The following is a 21,707-nucleotide window of genomic DNA, read 5'->3' as shown; positions in this document are numbered from 1 at the left end:
AGAGGGAGTGTACTTGACACTGGTAGTTTCCTGTGACTCAGTGGCATGGCTCTGTGCAAATATGTGGTACTGAGAAAATATGTCCAGTGTGGTCACATGGAGCAAAATTAAAGAATAACCACAGGAAGGCTAAATTCACGATGTGAGATTTCAGGAGGGCTTTGTGTGTGTGTGTGTGTGTGTGTGTGTGTGTGTGTGTGTGTGTGTGTGTGTGTGTGTGTGTGGGTGTGTGTGTGTGTGTGTGTGTGCGTGCATGCGTGAAAACTGGAACTGGATTAATAGTAATTACACACAATTTGGTGATTGCTGGTGCTTTGACCTGTTGGGAATATCAGATGGGTGCAGTTTATGACATCAGGACCATTCAGTGTGAAATTGTCCCATAAATTATAGAAAATGTACGTGATTATGGAAAGAGAGGATGGTAAATTAAACCGTGTGATTTATATATAAAATATTGACATCAGTTGCCCACTAAAATGGAAGAAATGGGGATAGTAAAGACCTGAATGGGCTTATAATCAGACGTAAGCACCGGCCCATGCACCCACGCACGCACACAACCTCCTACTACACCCCAACACACACCTATCCAGAGGATGCGCTCCATTGTTTTTTATGCTTTTTTTTATATTCCTGCTCTTTGCTATTTGTGGACTTGTTGTCAGTGAATTGTCCTGTACAGAGCTTGGAGATGCACCCGGGGGGAGAGGAAGTGCTGAGAGAGCTCTGACATTTAGCTGTGGTATTGTCAATTAGCATAGAGTCTACAGACCCTTTAGTAGGTGTATGGGCCACCGCTTCACATGCCAGGTTGCTTGTATAACGCTTACATTTAACCATCGAACTAGTGAGTTCAACCTCCAAACAGTTTGGATCAGCAGGGTTGGAGGTTGGAGAAAGGTCTTTACTGAGACCAAAAGGGACACAGAGAGAATTCTTGGCACTAACAAATATCAGTTTGTATCAGTAACAAAGTAATTAGCACTAATTTTTAAAACTTCAACTCAAAGACATACCAGCAGTCCCAACCATGTGACTTCCCAGAGGTTAGTTTGATGTGAAAACCCCCCGCAACAACCGAAAACACATGATCCCCCTACACTTCATTGCCCCCCTCCTTGACCAGGACTACACCTGAATTTCAGGCCAATCATCATTACTCTGTGACAGGTCTAATCATGTTACCACAGCAGTAGGGATCGCCGGTGATGGATTACAGAGGGCCAGAGCATCTCTCGAGGATTGAGAAACAACAAAAAGAAAGCGGTGACTGTAACATTTGAACTTGGGTTAATGGGATTGGGATCAGCAGTTTGAGGCAAGGGGTGTGAGAAAGAGAGGCTGGGTCACGCACAACCCCAATGGTCAGCGGATCTCGAGAAGGAGTCGACAGGATTTACAGAGGAAACAACGGCTGCAGTAATGTCAAGGCCACCTGCGAAAACGATCGATGAGGTGACTCTTAAAAGTCCAACAATAAAGACTGGGTGACAATGGATTTTTTAGGCAGATACCAGCATAGATATTAGAGAGTTAAAAAATATTTATTGTCGACACTGTTTCAAAATTACTGTAGTGCAACCATATTTTGGGGGGAATCTGATGGTGAACAAGTTCACAAAACCCTGGACGTTGCATCCACATGGCACACATCCCAGACCACCAGACCACAGTGATGCCCCAAACAGTGCACGTATTGAAGTGAATATCTAACGATTAACAGTGGCCATCTTAATGGCTTGCGGGGAGTGGGGACCAACAGTAATTAAACAAATATGTGCATACGCACACAAAGCCTAAATGAGCAGTAAAAGTCTAAATTTGTTCCAGAGGAGGACAGCGAACATTTGGTTGTGATTGTTTGTCTTTATTTAACAATGAAGAAAGTAAAATTTGCATTAAATAAGAATTTGGACATTTAAATAAAATGGTAGAGGGTAAATATAGTGCACTGCCAGTAAATAAGGAGTGATTACGGACGCAATGACACAGTGATTTCTTCAAACACTGTCACACAAGTAGTAAAGTCAACCCATGTACCCTGTTAAAAGCTATTTTTAGAAAACACAAAACCTTTTCTGCAGTACTAGCACTTTGTTGTCAGCTGGTAACCAAGGCAGCAACCCCATGACCCTAAAGCTCCTTCTTTGATGGTGAACCATCAGGTGTTATGGGACAAATACGCAGTAGTTAGAATCATGGTGACTTCTGCGTTGAGGACCCAGAGTCTGCCTCGTTATCTGTCTGTTAACGTTATCTCTGCTGTGATTAAAGTCAAACACTGGTACCCAGGTCACATTACACAGAGGGGCTGCCCTGTGTTACTCCTCAGTCCAGTGTCAGTGCTGCTCTCCCTCTGACAAGATGTTGGAGAGCGTATCTCTGCGTGTCCTTGTGTAACTGTCACTGTCTTTATGTTATGTGTAATTTTAAGACAGAGTCCAGAGCCATGTGAAAAAAGGTTTACATCACCCTCCAGCAGAGCCCTGCAAACACCACCACCTTCCACACAAACACACTGGCACTGACTTTGCCATTTTCCACAACCACCTCCTCAGCTGCACCTTTAGCCACAAACTAAAGATGTTGCCCAATACTCTTTTTATTTCTTGTACATTGTACAATATCTAATCTAAGTTAGTCAGCTCTAGAGCACAGCTGACATTTTTTGTATGGTCCTGTACTAATCCTAGTCCTGTATTTATCAAATGCAAGCTGGAAACTAAATTATTCTGTTGACCCTGGTTCATTTACTGAATAAAGCACAGGAAGTATGTTTTCAACGCTTGGACTTGGCCTTCTGTTTGCCTACATTTTGGGTCATAAATATCTCATCTACTGTTATGTGTAGTGTAGTGTAATTTCTTTCCCTCTGACACACATCCCCCTGCGGGCAAACAAAAACATGAAGCAGGATGAAGACTATTCATTAAGTTTACACTTTCTGTCCTCATACCAAGTCCCTCCTTCATGTTACTGGAATGGATACTCAAACATAACTCTGTTCCTCCCACACGAGACTGCGGACGTCAACATTTGCTTTCAAAATATTTCTATATCACAACAAACTGATGTGGCGAATAACGACTGAACTAGGAATATAAATCATGTTTAACGTGTATCTTTGTCACCTTCAAACCCCTCACATAAATGTTGTTAAATTTTTTGTTTCTTAACCCCACATTTCCATTTTCACCCTAACTCTTTTCTCTCCTTTTTCCTCCCCTTGTTTTCTCTCTTACGCCTCTTTTCTTTAACGTAGCTGAACCAGAGCCAGGATTAGAGTGGACCACTTGTGGGCCACTCAGTTGCACCCTCTTTAACTCATTACAACAATTAGCTGACATGCCAGGGAGGGGAAGGATAGATAATACTCATCTGAATTATTCATCTTTCTGCTGAATCTCCCTACCCCCACTTTGCTCTCTCTTGCCCAGACCCTTTAGATCATCTTCTTGTTGCTATTCCCTCTCTACTGTCCATCCAGTCTCTCACTTGACTCTCTCTAAGACTGCTTCCACACTAAAGGCGAGGGTATTCTTTAAAGAATCTGATTTGTACCAATTGGGTCTAATCACATTTATAAGCTAAAATGTTTTCCGAATGGCCACATTCCAATGCGGGCTTAAAAGCCAAAGGCAAAGGTGCACTCTGTTTGACTCATGAAAAGTGACAAAAGTAGGTATGTGCGAAATGAAATCGGAAATATCATCTCAAATCTGGCCAATCGCTGCATATGGGAGAGCGTGTTTGTTAGATTGTCAGTTGCAGAATGTTACAAAAAAAAGTCAACAGGTACAGCTGATTAAATTTAAAATAGTTTTGGAAAGAGAAAAAGAGACAAAGAGAGAGAGGGAGAGAGAGGCAGAGAGAGACATAGTGAGAGAGAGAAAGAGAGAGAGAGAGAGAGAGAGAAAGAGAGAATGAGAAAGAGAGAGAATAGATATAGTACGATAATAGAAAGGGAGTAGAAAAGAAAAGGTAGTAGTGACCACAAGGACTAAGTATCAGTCAGACATAGGCATATATAATGAAAAAAATGGTAGAGACGAGACAGAAAGAGGTGGTTGAATAATGTATTCGACAGACAAGGGGACAGTGAGACGAGGAGAGCCAGAATGGAAAAGAGAGAGAAGATGAGGTATCGTCTGTAAGGTCTCATCACACACTTGCTGCCATGGCTTTAATCTCAGGGCCAAGAGAAGACTAGCGGGGCCAATGACACACACACACACACACACCTTGTGTGTGTGTGTGTTTGTAGAGCAGCATTAGCAGCTGTTTTTTTGTTTTTTTAAAGGGAGTAAAAAAAAATGAAAAGTTGTAACATAGAGCACATGAGGACAGTTTGATTTGGCAGGTTTATGTGTGACACTTGACACTTTTCTACAAGAAAACATAATATGACATTGCCTGAAACCTTTTCGTCATCAATTATCAGTCATTAATTCATATTTGGTTGTAAAAAGGGGAGTGAATTAGTTTGATGTGAGACTAGAGCAGCAGCAGAAGCAGCAGCAGATGTAGAGGACTTGGGAGACAGGGGCTGGAAGACTTTTGGATAAGGTTTCTCCCCCTCCTCCTCCCCTTAAAGTGAAGCTTGTCGACTCCATGTAGTGAGCATCCAGGACAAAGAGAGAGCAATTAAGATAAAGACAATGAATAAAGGTATGAAGTGGAATAGATGAGAAAGAAACAACCAGAAGAAAAGAGGTTAGAAAAACAGAAACAGATGCAGCTAAGAGAAAGTATAAAGTTCTGATGAAAACAGGAGAGCAGAGAAGCAGATTACAGAAAAGTGAATTGAAAGCAAGTGAAGCAATTGTGAGAATATGGTGTTTAGAGACAAATGGGACAGAACGCAGACAAAAACAAAGGCAAAGAGTTAAAGGCAGCCTGCTTAATTATGGCTCCATCGTTAACATTTAATTATTGTTTATGCTCTTCCCACAATGCAACTGGCCAGGCATTTATACACACAATCTCCATAAACTTACATATGCATGAATGCACACACATTTTGCAAATGCGCGTACGCCAATCAAGACTTTTCCTGACAGCATGCACATTTAGCCTCATGAGCAATGACACACACATACACATGTACATGTCCACACACTGCAAAGCGCTTTCTGCAGGCGAGGCAGACCTTATAAATACGGCCCCACATTGTGATTTTGTTTGAGCTCCGTCTCCATGGTGCTGCTTCCTCACATGTTTATAGTGACTGCCGTTATAAATTAAAATCATCTTAACAACACTTAAGAAGGGCCTTGCATGCGGGTGCAGCCAGACAGGGACAACAGGAGAAAGACAGAGACATGGGCTATCCCAGTATCTAGAGAGTCAAGAGACAGACAAAAAGCAGGAAGAGCAGGAATACTGGGGAAGAGAATTAGAAAGAACAAGGTTTGCTCCAAATGCCAAGTAAGATGTAAAGCAGCTCTTAACAAGGGTATACTTAAAAATCTGAGGCTGTTTTAGCAGTGGTGGTTTGTGTGTGCCTCTACAATGATGCATAAACATCAGGTATACTTGCATTGTCATGCAGCCTCCTTATCCTGAAAACTATATGCAGAGCGCTCACATGCTTATGGGGTAAAGTTACAAACTATTAATCTTAAAATCTAATACCAGTAAATAAAAACGAGCCAGAGAGACACAATCTGATATAGTGAACAAAAGCTGTTTTAACCTGAACACATCTATGAGACCAGCCCACCTCTGCAGAGACATGCACCACAGATTATCTTTAAGGTCTTTATTTAACACTAGATAAAGTACAATTCTAACTTTTATAAGGCTTTCAAGCTCACAGTTCAAATATGCACATGTACTTTGTTTTAACATCCCCCCAAAAAATAACCAACAATTTGGCTTGTGGGATATGACAATATACCGTACATATACCAGGTGACTATGTAAAATTTCTCTACTATTAAAGATTTTCCTACAACATTAATCCCCAAACTCTCCATTTAGCATCTCTAGGCATATTAGGCCAGTGTGGGTAGATGTTGCAAATCATGTGCAGGACTGAATTATGAAATGATTGTAATATTGTTGCATCAATGTGATGAAATACATGGATTTGTTAGGAATTATATTTGGCTGAACTAGCCCACAACAGACTCCTCGATGGATTTTGCATAAATTTCACAATGCCACAATATATATAAATCTGAAGATATGAAATGACATACATCCTGTTGGACGTTATTCATGTTGCCTATATCACTCACATCACACACACTACTGACCAATAATTAGTTACATCACCATTTATTTAAACCTAATATTGCTCTGGAGCATTCTTAAAAAAAAAGCATTTCCTGTATATTTTGATTTTATGTAGATTTCTATCTGCGTCCTGCACCGGAAGCTAAACTCGTCACTTTTCAATTCAACATCACTTCTCCTCAAAGTAGTTATGTAGACCAGTGAATGAGATAAGACGGGGGTGCTTTCTCACATTTGTATTTACTAACATGTTAATTACTTGTCAATGCTTAGTCTTCACAGTTAGTTTCCACATTATTCAGCATCTGCTGATAATCGTCAGTGTGCAGGTGCAACCACCCATTAGGGTCAAGCCTTAAGTGTGCTGTTGAGAGATAATGTCAAGGCTAAAGCTACTAAGTTATTTTTTCCTGCCCTTAAGGTCTTTGCAGCTGCTGGCGACATACAGAACCTGCAAGCGAAAGGTGGCTGTGGATCATTGCAACTGTGGATTGTGGACACTGAAGAAAGTAATCCAAACTTTGTGTGCAAACTTAAATACAGAGTTGCCTGGTAAGGTTACTGTATTGAAAGTTAAAGAAGCTGAGGACAGTTCTCTCCCTTTGTATACATAAAAGATTAAATTGTTGCGTATTCAATGGCGGGGCAACTGCAACGTTTACAGAGAATGACATTACAGAGCAACCTTCCCATGAATTGTGACAGAATATTCTTCCAGTCAAAAGACGGTCCGACTTTAAGGGCAGGGCCGTCTATCGTCACCAAAGTCCTAATTATCCTGTTTTACCTAACAGCTGGGTTTCTGGGTTTTGACAGTCCAGTGTAACATTGATTCAAAGCAGGGCAGTGTTAAAACCAATGTGGTGGCAGCAGCACAATAAAGTGTTTCAAAGAGAAAGCTTCCAGAACAACAAGGCAGAGAGGTGTTGGGTGAAATTTTGCAGTTTAAATAGAGAGAAGGTAATGTTTATCGTTCAATACAGGACTCAAAGTGTGCAGGGAAATTTGTCCAACAGTGTCACTCTCTTTTTTGCTATATTGCCATATTGCCAAACGCATCGATTCTTTTTAGCAAAGAAGTGATAGTGTAATGCAGGGAAGAAACGAAAGTTGGTTCCTTTTGGACAATCAATGTATAAAATCAGGCCTCAAATGCACACACGTTCTCTCTGTTATTTAGCACATGAGTATGCAAACTGAAACTTGAAGTTTCTTGTTTTTTGTTTAAAAAGCTGGTTACATGTTTTAACATTAATAAATCTAGTGCAGTGCCTTTTTGAAGGGTGTGCCTGTTCATAAAGGGCTGATTGCTGGTTCCCAGTATTTATTTCCAAAACTTTATCTAACTATAAGCATGTTTCAATCAGTAGCGGTATAGCAGAGATTTGGTGTGTCCCCCAAATGTTCACATTTTTACTAAACTAAAAAAAAATATTTCAGTTGTAAAAATAACTCCAAATCTATTTATCCTATTGACATAGCACATTTATTTAGAACACTCACCCCTCCCAAACCCGTCCCTACAATCAACCAATCAAATCTACCATCAAATCACATAATCATTTGATTCTTACACTTGGAATTGCATGTTGCTTAAATGTGTCTGTCAGTCACCAGGGCATAGATAATGCTGTTGTGCCTGTCTGTCTGTAATTACAAACTGTCATAGCTGCGTCTGCGTGTGTGTGTGTGTCAGAGCCCCACTCTCTGTCGACATGCAGAGAGGACAGATATGCTGGTGTGTACTGCACATGTATGGGTGCTGGCTTCAACCCAATTCATCCATCTCGATTGTTAAAGAATATTTCTATTGTAGAGGACCAATTAAAGATTCATGAATTAGAACCACAATTTTCAGAGGCCCTGACATTTTGTTGTGGGGAGAGTTTTTGACATTTCTGTAAAAGAAACAATTCAAGCACATAAGCTGTATTGTAGCACATATGTTGTATATTAGTTGTTAATTGTATCATCAAACTGAAGCTAACTTGACAGCAGCTAAGATAAACTTGTAGTTTTAAGGATTTAGTCCCCTGAGAGCAAGTTGGCAATAATTCATAATTTCTGCTTTTCTAACTCAAACATTAGGTAGAAGTTCCTATGAATTAGGTTTATTGACCATAAATTCCCCAAATAACTGTAAAACTAAAGTTAAAAAGTTAGTGTTACGTAGTGTTGAAAACGTCAAAGAAGTGAGAAACGTTCAAAAAAGCCTCAAAAGTTAAGAAAACATTTTTTAAAAAATCGATAAAAAGCGCCAACAAAAGTGCAGAGAGTAATAATAAGAGACAGACATTTTCCTGGCTGTCAAAGCAGATCTGGAGTGTTTAGAGGGTCTTGACTAGTCAAAATAAACTCTTGGCATTTCCCTTTGACCCTTCCGGGCAAATGCCACAGTATTTCTGGCCAGCCTCAGCAATAATAACATTAAATAAACACAGATTACTGTAGATTAGAAGATGTCAACACCCCTCCTGATCCAGGACGACTGTCTGTGGCTCAAGGTCTCTGTTGAGGGTGTGTGGTTTTGCATGTATTCAGAATTTCACCGTCAGCATTTTTACATGTCCTGCACTGTCAAGTAAATAAACAAAAGTAGTTTGCCCCTACCCCACCCCCCTGTGTATGTGTGTGTGTGTATGTGCTTGCGTGTGGGTACATGTCCTATTCCTGGATCAAAGTGAGCAGAGAGAGCAGAGAGAGCAGGGCTGGATATCGGGGGAAAACTTGATTCCTGGTCTGCCATCCCCCTCCCTAGGGAGACACATTTTGTCCCAAAAGGAGAAATGAATACACCAGCTATCCTCAACTCTCCCCTCTCTCTCCATCTCACACCTATGCTCCTCTCCTTACCTTCCTCTCCATTAATACACAAATCACTTGCCCTGTGAAGCCCATATCTCCTTTGAAGGACAAAAGGGTAATGAAAACACCTCCAAAACAAATGTTTTCTTTATATTTTACTGTTTCTGGACATACTGCATACTCATTACATATCCTCATGTCCTCATGTGATGGTCTATATTTGGCACTGCCTATGTTGGAAATGGGTGGGAGGTCAAAGGTAAGGGGAAACACTGAAACTGATCCTCCCGCCCTGTTGGCTTTCCGTTACTTTTCAACAGCTGCTGAAGTGCCCTTGAGCAAGACACTGAATCCCTTCCAGCTACAGGGCTGCTTTTGCGGTAGGGGACAAGCGGAAAGAGAATTGTCCAACAGCGATCGATAGAGTATCATATTATCATTCATTCTTAGCAACTCTAACTAAGCGCCCTCTTACTCCTTCCTCCTTCTTCTGCTTGTCATCTGTGTCACAAAAGCAAGCCATTCCATTGAAAAAATAAAACGTTCCTGCATGGCAGGAAAGAAGGTTAAAGCACTTGACAAAGCTTGCCTAGAGCCACAGAAGACATTATACAACAGTTTTTACAGGCTGAGTAGGAATAACCGTGACTATTAATCTGATTCTGATGTGTAAAATTCATGGAGCGCCACTTAAATTGAGCAGAGCCAATGAACAGACAGCAACAGACAGATGTGGTCAGAATAATAGCCACTTTTTAGTGTTTTAAAAAGTGAATAACGCTCAAAATCCTTAGTATAACTTCTATTTTCATTAAATCAATGCATTTGGGAACACTGCACATTCAATTCCAAATCAAAATTGATCAAGTTTGTGTCATGCCTTTACAGAAAATGAAGAAAAAGAAATATTAAGCTGTTCAAAAAACTAGCAGTATTTGCATTTTTATTTACAAACTCAAACATTTACCGTATAAACTGAAAAATGTCTCAAGGGTTTGCTTTACTTTGAATCACTGCACTAATAATTAGTTGCATAACCATTATTTCTGAGAACTGCTTCCCATCTGTGTTGCATGGAGCCGACCAACTTCTGGCGCCTGTGAACAGGTATTCCAGCCCAGGACCATTGAACTACACTCCAAACTTCCTCTGCATTACTGGGTTTGGCCTCAGAAACAGCATTTTTGATGTCACCCCAGAAGTGTTCTATGGGATTGAGGTCCGGGGATTAGGCTTTGGGCCACTCCATAACATCAATCTTGTTCATCTGGAACCAAGACTTTGCTCGCTTATTGGTGTGTTTTGGGTCATTGTCTTGTTTAAAGACCTATTTCAAAGGCATTTCCTCTCCAGCATAAGGCAACATGACCTCTTCAAGTATTTAGATGTACTGAAACTACTCCATGATCCCTGGTATGCAATAAATAGGCCCAACACCATAGTATGAGAAACATCCCCATAACATGATTTTTGCACCACCATGCTTGACTGTCTTCACAGTGTACTGTGGCTTGAATTCAGTGCATGGGGGTCGTCGGACAAACTGTCTGCGGCCCCTACACCCAAAATGAACAATTTTGCTGTCATCAGTCCACAGAATGTTGCGCCATTTCTCCTTTGGCCAGTCAATGTGTCCTTTGGCAAATTTCAACCTATTCAGTACATGTCTTTTTTTCAGCAATGGGCCTTTGCAGGTGCTTCTACCTTATAGTCTTCTTCTGATCACCACAGTACTCACAGGCAGTATTGGGCAAGTTATTTTTAATAAGTAATTAGTTACAGTTACTTCAGGAAGTAACTAATGCATTACTTTCAAGTAAATTTTTCAACGCTCCAATGTGACCCCACCTCCACCCCTCTTTAATGGAACTTAAAATACATGTGCATGTTCAATTATTTATGATAAATCTGGAAATTATAATGAAATTGACACTTAATACAATACATTATTAACAGAAACAATTTACACACATCTTAACTATTTTAATGTTGCTGCAGGACAAAGTGAGACTAGCCTCCAATCAAATGCCATGCATGTAGATATTGTGTCTATTGGATCGGTACAAATAACAACATAGATGTTTTGGAACTTTTTGATATTTATTACTAGGCCACAACTGGGCAAAATTAAATAATGCTTGTAAAGCACTATAGGAAAAAATAAATAACAATTATATACACTCTTTGTAGTGCAAATAACGTAAGTGGCCTGATGTTTATACTTTTGCGCTGATGTGTGCGTTGGGCCGGCGTGCGTGCGTGCATGCGTGCGTGCGTGCGTGTGTGTGAATCGAGAGAGTGACAGCGATTAGCTTCGGAACAAGTAGCCACTCTAGAGTCATAGTGCCTGTGTTTTCTGACCACGGTGGAAAATCTTTAGCGGGAAAAGTTCTCCCCCCCCTTTCTCCTTGATTTCGTAACGCCATACCTGTCTCTTGATGACTGACTCGCTTGTGTTGTTTGCTGTTTGCTGGGTTGTGACTCCGACTGTGCATGCTTTACAACACCCGCTCAACTCTACCTCCGATTGGCTTACCATGAAATTTTACTCAACCTCAGCCAATCGTCAGCATTTATGCGCTTGTCTTGTGCACGGCCCACTAACCAAGGAAGAAGAAAAGTATTTGTCTCTCGGCTCAGAGATCTAGTTGGTCTGATGAAAAAAAAAAACTATTATAACAATTATAGGCAGTTATGATAACGGCGCTATTAAGATGGGAAGAGTAATGAATTAGATTCATAAAACAACTACTTGTGAAGGCATTTCTCTCCGCTCCACTAATGCAGATGATACTGAGCTTGAGTCTAAAAACGTCATGTTGTAATTTTGCTTCACATCTCTGCTCCTCCTTTGTAATACTTAAATAATGCATAACCAGTATATTTTCACCCTCCTTAAAACTAATCAATCACTCTGGCTGGTCAGTGCTCTGTCTTCACTGCTTTTCCCCTCGATCCATATGCACTACTACGGTAGATTCAGGCTGGGGTCCAGGGGAACGCTGTACTGGGCACCAGAGACCAAGATGAAGTATGGCAGCTAAAGCAAAGATAAAGACATGACATGGCTGGTTGGGTTTCCACAGTGCTGGTATCAGTTTGCAGTGTGACCTGATTGGGGACTTGGGTTCCACGCCCCCCCCTAGGAACACCTGCTGGGATGAATTATGGGCTAAAACAGTATGTGGTATGTAATGGTCTACAGTTTATCCGGCCCTACCTATGGTGGAAATTGCTGGTAGGTCAAAGTTGAGGGGAAACACTGAAACCAATCCTCACACTTTTTTCTCTCCCTGTTGGCTTTAAAGAGATTACATTTCAATCACCATTAGCAAGCATCTGCCCTACTAACGTGCACTTGAGCAAGACACTGAATCCTTTCCAGCTCCAGTTGCTGCAGTATGTGACACACAGGTCAGGTGTAAAAGTGGGAAAAAGACTTTTTTCCCACATGTCAGAGTGGTGGACACATATAGTGAATAATAAAAAAAAAAACAATGTTGTTGATATTAAGGTATTCCTTCTATATTGGGACTTTAAAAAAGTGTACTTTTAAAATAAAACTGAACAGCAATAAAGCTTTTAGTGTATTTTCAGTCAAAAAGACCAAAATCTTTGAAATGACACTGGTTCTTCCCCTTTAAAGGTCTGTTATAACTTGTATTATTTCCCTGATGAACTGCTGTCCTCACAGGAAGCTCAGCAGCCCCAAGACGTCTTGACTCAAAATGACCTCTTGTCTCCAAAACTGTATCTTTAAAATTCCCAGAGGACAAATAAGACAAAATCATCTTTTCTGAGTTCCTGCCCATTCCAGTCACTCTGGATTTAATCTCATTAGCAGCTTGACTGGATGTTGGTTCCACCTTCACACAAATCAAAAGAATGCTAAAGATGCTCCATCAAAGAAGCATTACCTGGGTAAGGCACTACTGGTTGGTCTACAGTATACTCTAAATACACCAGTACTAAACACTAATACTACCAGACGTAAAGGTAGTCCCAACATTACGTGTATGGGTTTATTCAAGGTCTCTAGAATTATACTTTTTTCACTGACCAAGTAACCTAGTTGCAATTTGTGAAAAAAAACAGCAAGAATTAAATAGTGCCACTCAGCCAGGCATGCCAAAACACTTGTTTATGCACTTTAATATTTAATGGAAAATAATCTAAAAAATAAAATAGCAAAATGTGGTGTCAACATAAAACAGCGCTTTAAAGCAGGAGAGGTAAATTTACGTGTTTGTTTGTTCGTTCGTTCGTTCCTCGGGAGTGTTTTTTTCAGACCACCATCTTTTTCCTAAACTTTTCTAGTCGTTTGGATGCCTGTAAACATAACTGTCATTGCCACATGATATTCAATTTTTCTGGCTAAACTCTCACAGTCACTTATTGGCGGCTAAAGAACTGTGGCTGGTAGCCGGCATCCTAGAGCTCTGTAGTGGCTAAATACAACCAGCAACTCCTGCTTGGATTTTATCCGCATTCTATTCTATTCTATGCATTTTGTCCCCACCGGGAATAAAAATAATTCAGCAGAAGCAGGGATATGTATACCAGAAAGGGGGAAATCCAATGCATCCCTGGCAAATTGCATCCTGATTGTTACTAACAAACTTTTTTATTACCTATAAAATATTAATTTTGTCTATGAAATTATAATTTCCCAGTCATGCCAAACCCTAAACACCTTTTATGTACTCTCACTTGAACAAAGAAAAACAGTAAATCATCACATTTGAGAAGCTGAAACAAGAAAATGTTTACTAAAACATTTAACCAGTTATCCAAACAGTTGCCAAATCAATGTTTTTTTCAATCAACCAACTCATCGTTCAATAAACTAACTTTTAACTTGTGCATGTGACCATTTTTACTCATTTGTCTATTTTATTAATGTTTTTATCCTCCATATTTTTTCATAAGTCATAAATGATCTTGCATATACACAGCATTTTTTAAGAAAAGTCATGACCAGCCAAGGAAGACTGAGAGCAAAAAAGGGGAAGAAAATGAGTGGCAGTGATGGAGGGGAAGTCAATTACAAAGGGCAGTATAGCAAATGAGAGATTATATTCCCACTCAGGAGGAAAGGGAAGGAGGGAATGATGGAGGGGAGGGAGAGAGAGAGAGAGAGGGCAATTGGACCATAAAGGATTCTTAATGGAGCAGAATTTACACAACCTGCTGAGGTGAACAGATAAAAAAGCAGCTGCGGAAAATGAACAAAAAGCATCCAATCTGCAGTCCTGAGCAGGTTAGAAACCCCACTCAAAGTGTCAAGTGGCTTTCCCCTTTCACCATTTTATAGTGCCACCTCCCTCTCCACTACTCCACCCTTCTTTCTTAGTCATCAGTAAAAACACATTCATGCGTTGACTAAGAAAGCAAATAACGACACAAAAAGCTTTTTTTAGACCACCAATAAAATTAAAAAAGGCCCAACACCAAACGCGTCACTGGTTTTTGAAGGACGTCACAGCGGAAGGGTGGGGGTGGGGGGGGGGGGGGGGGGGGGGGGGGGGGGGGTCTGAAAAAGCAGACCGGACTGTTTCCATGACCCAGGTGAGAAACTAGATTAGCGGGTTGAGACCGGGTTCAGAGAGAGGGAATACTGGAGGGATAGAGGGAACACATTCAATCAACACGCTGTCTGAGCTAAATGAGTTTAATAATGTCAGAAAGGCAATTCCCCTTAAATGAAATGCTTGCAAGTTGCATTTTGTGTGCAGCACTGTTAGCGTAAAAGATTTGTGTAGAATGAACTCTAGTCCTATACAGGAGATATTTCAAAGCCTCTTTGACCCAACCATCAGTGGAGAGGTTATGGAGAGCATTAGGGTGCGAGCCCTGTTGTCGGTATCTCCCTGCACATCTATAAATAATGTGGCTTTACGCTCAAGCTTTTATAAACCGAAACCGTCACTGGGGCCATAAAAGGTTAAAGTTAAGGGATTGCCACACGCCATGGGGACTGAAGGCTTTATCTGGCAAAGATTTATCTGACATGAGAAGTTTACTTTGGAAATTTGTGAAGCTACTGTTCAAGATCAAAGGGAAGGAGGGAGAGAGGAAGAAGTCGGTGTCCAACTAAGGATCATTTCTTTAAAGGCATAAAACATTCGTATTAATAGCAGCAACAGATTAGCAAGCACTAAAGTGCTCTCAACATGCTTCAATTACTGCAGAGTGATGTGTTTTGTTTAAGTTTACATCCAAAAGTGCAGCTTGCAATAAAGATATCTTAAGTGGTACTCAAGCGATTTAATATGGAAGTTGCATGAAGTTTGGTGACTCAAGAGACAAATTGAATGGCCAAAATTGAAGCAGCAAAGGCCCAGGTATCCTAACTTTGTATGGGTAAAAGTCAATGGATACTTGATCCTAAACTTTCTAAAATACAACTTGATCTGAAGTCTTTTAGTCATAACGTTCCCTCTTGGTAGACTCTGCACCTTAAGTTTGTAACACATGCTTTCTGGAGACTTTTATCCTTAAAAAAAAAACAAAATCAGCAATTTAATTTCATAACTTTGTCTGACGCACCCGTTGCGTCAGACTAGTTTCTAGTTCCTAGTTCATCACAGATCCTGGTAGTAACCGGATCAAACTACCCTACTGTTCCCAATAAGTGACAAAATAATGTCAACATTTTCCTGTTTACATGTAGGGATTTTGTATAGTCGCAGAGTGTACAAATGTACAATATCACATAAGACATCTTGTAAAAGTATACAAACTGGGAACTATTCTCCACAAAAGGCTATTACTTGGGCACACCTGAAAAGTACCGTTTTTACTCTCTGCTCCTCACCCCGGGGCTTCTCAAGGGGCTGCGAGCAAAACACTCCGCCCAAGAAGCATTGCTTCTCCTTCTATGGTTGTCATGCGCGCATAGTAAACAAGTTACCCTATCGGCAAGGCCCATCAGCAGAAATATTCATATCTGCTGATGCCGATGATGATCATTTTAAGCTTTTATTAGCCAATATCGATGTTGTGCCAATCACTCTGGCCGGTCAGTGCTCTGTCTTCACTGCTTTTCCCTTTGATCCATATGCACTATTACGGTACATTCAGGCTGGGGTCCAGGGGAACGCTGTACTGGGCCAGAGACCAAGATTCAAGTATGGCAGCTAAAGCAAAGATCATGACATGGCTGGTTGGGTTTCCACAGTGCCGGTATTAGTTGGCTCAGCGTAGTGTGACCTGATGTGGGGGTTGGAGTTCCACACCCCCCTTAAGGACTTCCTGCTGGGGTGAATTATGGGCAAAAACAGGTGGCCTCACAAATGATCTACAGTATATGTGGCACTACCTACTGTATGGTGGAAAGTGGTAGAAGGTCAAAGGTGAGGGGAAACTCTGAAACCAATCTCTTTAAATGTTTTTGCTCATCTGCCAACCTGGGACCTCCAGTAAAGCTAAATCCTTAGGTTAAACAAAAGAGAAGGTATTCAAAGGTCTTGAGCTTTTACTGTGAGTGAGTGAAGGGACCACGAAAATAAAAGCGTCACTTAACATTTTTAATGGTCCACACACCATTTGAATCAGAGCTTGGTGAACGCAAAAACGTAGTGTCACCGTAGCAACCAAGTTGTTTTTCACAGCTCCACAGAAGTTTACAGAAACACTATTGTCTCTTTTAAAAGGTTTCTACGTCCTTACCCATCCCTCCCTCCCTTTTCTTGGTAGTGTAGAAAACAAAGCTTTTTAGTTGAGTCCTTTCACCTAACAGATGCATGGTTTCCAGGAGGAGGAGAAGGGAGCAGAGGAGAGGAGAGGAGAGGAGAGGAGAGGAGAGGAGAGGAGAGGAGAGGAGAGGAGAGGAGAGGAGAGGAGAGGAGAGGAGAGGAGAGGAGAGGAGAGGAGAGACTCAACGACAGCTCTGAATTAGTATATGGCTGTTACACTTGCAGGAGTGAATGTGTCTCGTCCGCAGGACACAGCCAACATAAATGTTAAACAGTTTACAATAATGTAACCTAAAACATTCAGAGGGCAGGATGTTAAAGTTACCCAAGACCTTTATCTAGGAGGGAATATTTCTCTAATAGGATGCATCTTATGTGCAGCAGTGACAGCAAAAAGAAGGGGTTTGGAGTGTGGTGGAACTTAAGTGGGTGCCCGTGGAGAGACATTACAGCGGATAGCTATTTCCCCCCTTACCCATTGACACTCCAACACACACCTGTGAGGAAAGGCTCACTAGAAGCTATGCATCTGTTCCAGCGTTCCCCATTACAATGAAGGACTAATTAAAGGATCAAGGGAAGTTAGCACAGCAGTGTAGGGCTCAATTTAATTACAACAGATCAACGCTGCCTAAATTGAGCTTCATTGTACAAAGACTTTTCCTTACACATGGCACAGCTCTCAGCATGGTGAGCGCCTCACATGTAATTAATCAAAACAATTGCACAGCTCAGGTTAATACAGTATCATGGGAATGATGCACTCAGCTAGACATATGTGCACGAAACATATATCATGTCAAAGAGCAAGGATTGAAAAAAAAAAAAAAAAAAACTAGTGAGATTTTAGTCGTAGGTAAGTTTTTCAATAAGATGGCGCATAAAACGGGCCATCAGTGAGGCGGCTCATTTCCAAAGTCAGTCCAGCTCCGTCTTTGAGGCCGTGGCATCTGATCTGGGCCCCTCAGAGCACCTGCCCTGCCTCTCTGACAGAGAAATAACAACAGTGGCAGAGCTTCTATCAAGTAATGTCAGGGAGAATGTCACCCGCAACTACCCTGCAAAGGCCATCGCCTTAATGACGAAAACGCAGGGTGGAGGCAGTACACGACATGTTAGTTCTATTTGTGCTGCAAGATATGTTTGCAGTCCCATGGGAACCGAAAGGGAAGAAACAAATAAAGAGAAGTGAAAGAGCTAAAAGACAAAGTGAGACTAGCGTTTGCTCCACTGCTCTCACATTATAAGAATAATAATGTGCCAACGGTATATATGATAATATCACACACTAGAAGCACTGCAGTGGGATTTCCCTCTGTTATAAACACATGATGGCATTGGCAGGCAGACTGCTGCACTCTAAACAATGACACGGAAAACACGGACCGGTCCAAGGAGCTCCCACACATAATGCTCTGTCCATTATGTGCCAGACACAGCTGGAGGACAGCTGCTGGGGCACAACTGTCCTGGGCTTCACGTAAAAAAGACATACATTAACATAAACTGACACAATAAATATTAACTGAGGGAACTTTCACCGTAAAGGAGACACTTACGAATAATCTTTAAGTTATTAAAGAGGTTCAATTTGAATCTGAAATGGGTGCACATTTATTTAAATGACAAGTCAGTACAGTTTGGTGTAGACAAATGAGTGCTGTGTGTTTCAGCAGTCTGGAGCTCTTAGAAACAGCCTTTGCTACCAGTGGGCTCTTGCTTTTCCAGTGTTTACATGTTGTATACATTATAGAACTGATGGGACACGGGGTACTTTAAAGCCCTGACTGAATACTTTGTACAGTTATAGGGCGTTGTTTTAGTTTGAGCTCTATGTTAAGTGCATGTTTAATTGGTGAGATTATTCTTCATCTGGTTTAAAAGCTGTCACATAATGGCTTCACAATGGGTTCAAGTTTATATTTTATTTTACTAATGCATTATTTAATTCACCTGTCAGAAAAATGCTGCCACAAACCAGTCCAGTCACATTTTTAACCATTACAAGTACATTTATTTACTTTTAAATCAAATGCAAAAGAAATGATGCCTGCTGATAGTCACACTTTTAAATGAATCACTTTGCAGTATGTTTCTTTTTTTCTGTAAACTGGCATGCTTGACTAATGAGTTTAAAGGATGAAGAGGTTTATATGGTGGCCGAGTTGGTTCAACACAAATACAAAAGTTTCGACACAAACGCTACAACACAAATACTAAAGCCACAACACAAAAGCAAGAGCTACAACACGAATGCTACAATGGAGTGAGAGTCTACGGAGCCCGATGTCAGCTGAGAAATTAAAATTATTTCCAAATTGCGCGCAGTTTATAAACTCTGCCTAAAGATTTGTAAACTGTGCGCACAATGAATATATTCTGTTACGCCAACTGGTGTTAGACTATATTAGCTTATGTTAACCTTACAAACAACCTCCACCATAAATTCTGTACTTTTTAACAAAACCAAATACAACTACCTATTAGGACCTTAAAGAATGAGTTGTCACACATTTTATTGTCAGAATTAGAAAAATAAAAGCTTAAATCCATGGGGAGCCATGGGAGCTATGGTCTTAATATGCTGCTGTGTAGAAAAAAACTAAATCTGAGAGCACGGATTATGAATTATGAAAAAACAGTTTACAAAGGCACAGATTTGATAATGGGCTTTATTTTTTCAGCTGACACTGCTCAGAAGCTCACTTCTGTTGTGGCTAAGAAAAAAAAATTAAACTTCCGTTTTCGATTTAGCATTGGTGTTGTAGCTCTTACATTCATGTTGTTGCTTTCCTATTTGTTTTGTCGCTTTTAGCTATTTGTGTTGAACTGTCTTAGGCATCATACAAACCTTTCCAGTACATCATTCACACCTCTCCATCATTTAAACTTATTAGTTAAGCATGCCAACTTGCAGAAAAAAAGAAACATATTGCATAGTGCATTTATAAGTATGACTATCAGCAGCCATAAAAAAATGTTTGCATTTTGTACATGCCAATTAACCCTGTGGATGTGGACAAACTCTATTTAATACCCAGCGTCCTCCTGATTATTTAATCCGAGGCAAGTGGAAATTGAACAAAAGACCCCGTGGTGTGATGATGTATGGAATACGACCGTGCTAATTGCAGCATAAGCAACTCTGCTTGGTTAATTGGAAAATTCATCAAATGACTGCTGGCATGTAGGCTACTGATCAAAACCCATGATTGGAAAACAAGTCTAATGTTGACTATCTCGCAGCGTGTGGCTTCGCTCACTAAGAGACTTTAAAAAGTTTAAGTTTGGAAAAAAATAAGCCGTTTAAAATGTGCTTCATTTGGTCACTTAACTATACATTTAAAAAAGTAAATAAATACCGATACACTCACATGAATGCATGGTAGATGAATGCCCATCCTCTTGGTCTTTCCAGCACGTTGTACATGCAGTTTTGCAACTTTCTGCAGCGTTTGTTTGAAGCGGACGGGTTGGCCCGGGGTCCGGGCGGCCCGGGCAGCGGGGTGCCCAGCAGACCTGTGCGGTGAGACGGGTGTCCGCGCTCCGGGCTGGACGGTTCACTTCTCTCCGTGTGGACAGCGGTGAGAGCCACAAACTCTACCCGCCTCTCCTCGTTCGGATCCGTGGGCACCAGCATTCTGATGCCGCCGTTGTTTGACGGACTTCCTAACATCGATCTGGCACAATTAAACTAGCGCAGAGCAAAGTTTTGACCAAGTCATAGTCCGTCTGGACATAAAGTGGACTAAACTAGACAACCGGTCAAACCGCATGAGTATGCTGAATATCATCCATGCTATTTTTCAGCCTAGGTTTTATAACTCAAGATTTCAAAGTTATCTGTAAATCAAATCGAGATCGCAAAAGAACAGATTCCCAATGCTTGGACAAGTGTGACGCACTGAAACGTGACATTCAGCGATCATTGTTAAGAGTCAGATTAGCGGGGTGCAGAGAAGTAATGACACATGCACTAAGTCCAAGAACACAACGAAAAACCTGTCATCACTTTGCAGAAATAGACCAAACTGACCTCAATCAATAAAGCATATTACCATAAATACTCTTTAAACAAGGATGGATCTGTGTCCTCCAAACCAACTATATCCAACTACAGTCTTTCAGCAAGTTCGCCTAAGCTAATCGTCTAATTGACTATGTGAGACTCGCCACAGCCGCTAGCATCAGCCTGCTCTCCCCTCCCTGTGCGTCTTTCTGGTCCAGCGATCCTGCGCTCCGGCAGGCGGGGTGCAGAGCGCAGCAGTGAACACCATCAGTGTGATGTCAAGAATCGCAGACGACAAACTCTTAAAGCCGAATAAACGCTTGCCAAAGTTCAAATCTGGTGTTGTAAAAGCTAACAAAGATGAAAAGTCTCTTTCTGGTGAGTTGACATTCAGAAAGAAAGAGAAAGGCTGGCGAGAGGCGAGGACGGGATGCACGCAGTGACGGGGCGAGGATGGCCAGACAAGGATGTTCTTGTTAATAAAGCTTTCCCGGAAGAATGAGGACATTTCTGAGAGAGTTGATAACTTTTATTACTGACTATTGTGCTAATGCACATAAATGCTGTATAACAATTATACTTAATCCAAAGATCTCATAAGGATCAAAGTGCCCCAGATTCCTCATCTATGCCTTCCAAAACATCAGTTTAAATGGTCAGGAATTTGAAGAAACAAACGTTTCTTTCCTCCAAAATGAAAATGTCACTTGTGTTTATTGTAGGAGGGGAATCCATGGCTACAGGCGTTTGGGACAGCAGAGACAGGTGCAGGGGGAAACAGCAACAGCACCTCAGTGGACAGAGCTTTCTAAATCTACGACTGTGACACACACGGAGGCTTGTGGTTATGACACAAATACTGGAGTTATGGAGTACAGTGCCCTGTAGAGAGACCACCTGTCAGAGGGCCTCCAAGGAATGCATTATGAAGGTGGTCCCCAAACTGCCGCTGG

The 21,707-nt window shown here is 41.1% G+C and overlaps 1 protein-coding gene across 3 annotated transcripts in view; it reads right to left on the bottom strand.

Annotated features, from left to right (window-relative positions):
• The window catches only part of LOC117957273 (potassium voltage-gated channel subfamily KQT member 4), a 49,180-nt gene extending 27,892 nt beyond the window's left edge, over positions 1-21,288 (bottom strand). For 2 of the 3 annotated variants that reach the window (XM_034892893.1, XM_034892894.1), the window contains exon 1: positions 20,120-20,421. In XM_034892893.1, coding sequence (XP_034748784.1) covers positions 20,120-20,421 — 302 coding nt within the window. Of the gene's footprint in view, positions 1-20,119 lie in introns of all 3 variants that reach the window. The other variant, XM_034892892.1, reaches the window with a different exon arrangement.
• Between the last annotated feature and the right edge of the window lie 419 nt (positions 21,289-21,707).

Source organism: Etheostoma cragini, chromosome 14 (genome assembly GCF_013103735.1).
Source record: "Etheostoma cragini isolate CJK2018 chromosome 14, CSU_Ecrag_1.0, whole genome shotgun sequence".
Taxonomy (NCBI): domain Eukaryota; kingdom Metazoa; phylum Chordata; class Actinopteri; order Perciformes; family Percidae; genus Etheostoma; species Etheostoma cragini.
The sequence above is the reverse complement of the archived record's forward strand: the minus strand, read 5'-3'. Positions and strand labels throughout refer to the sequence as shown.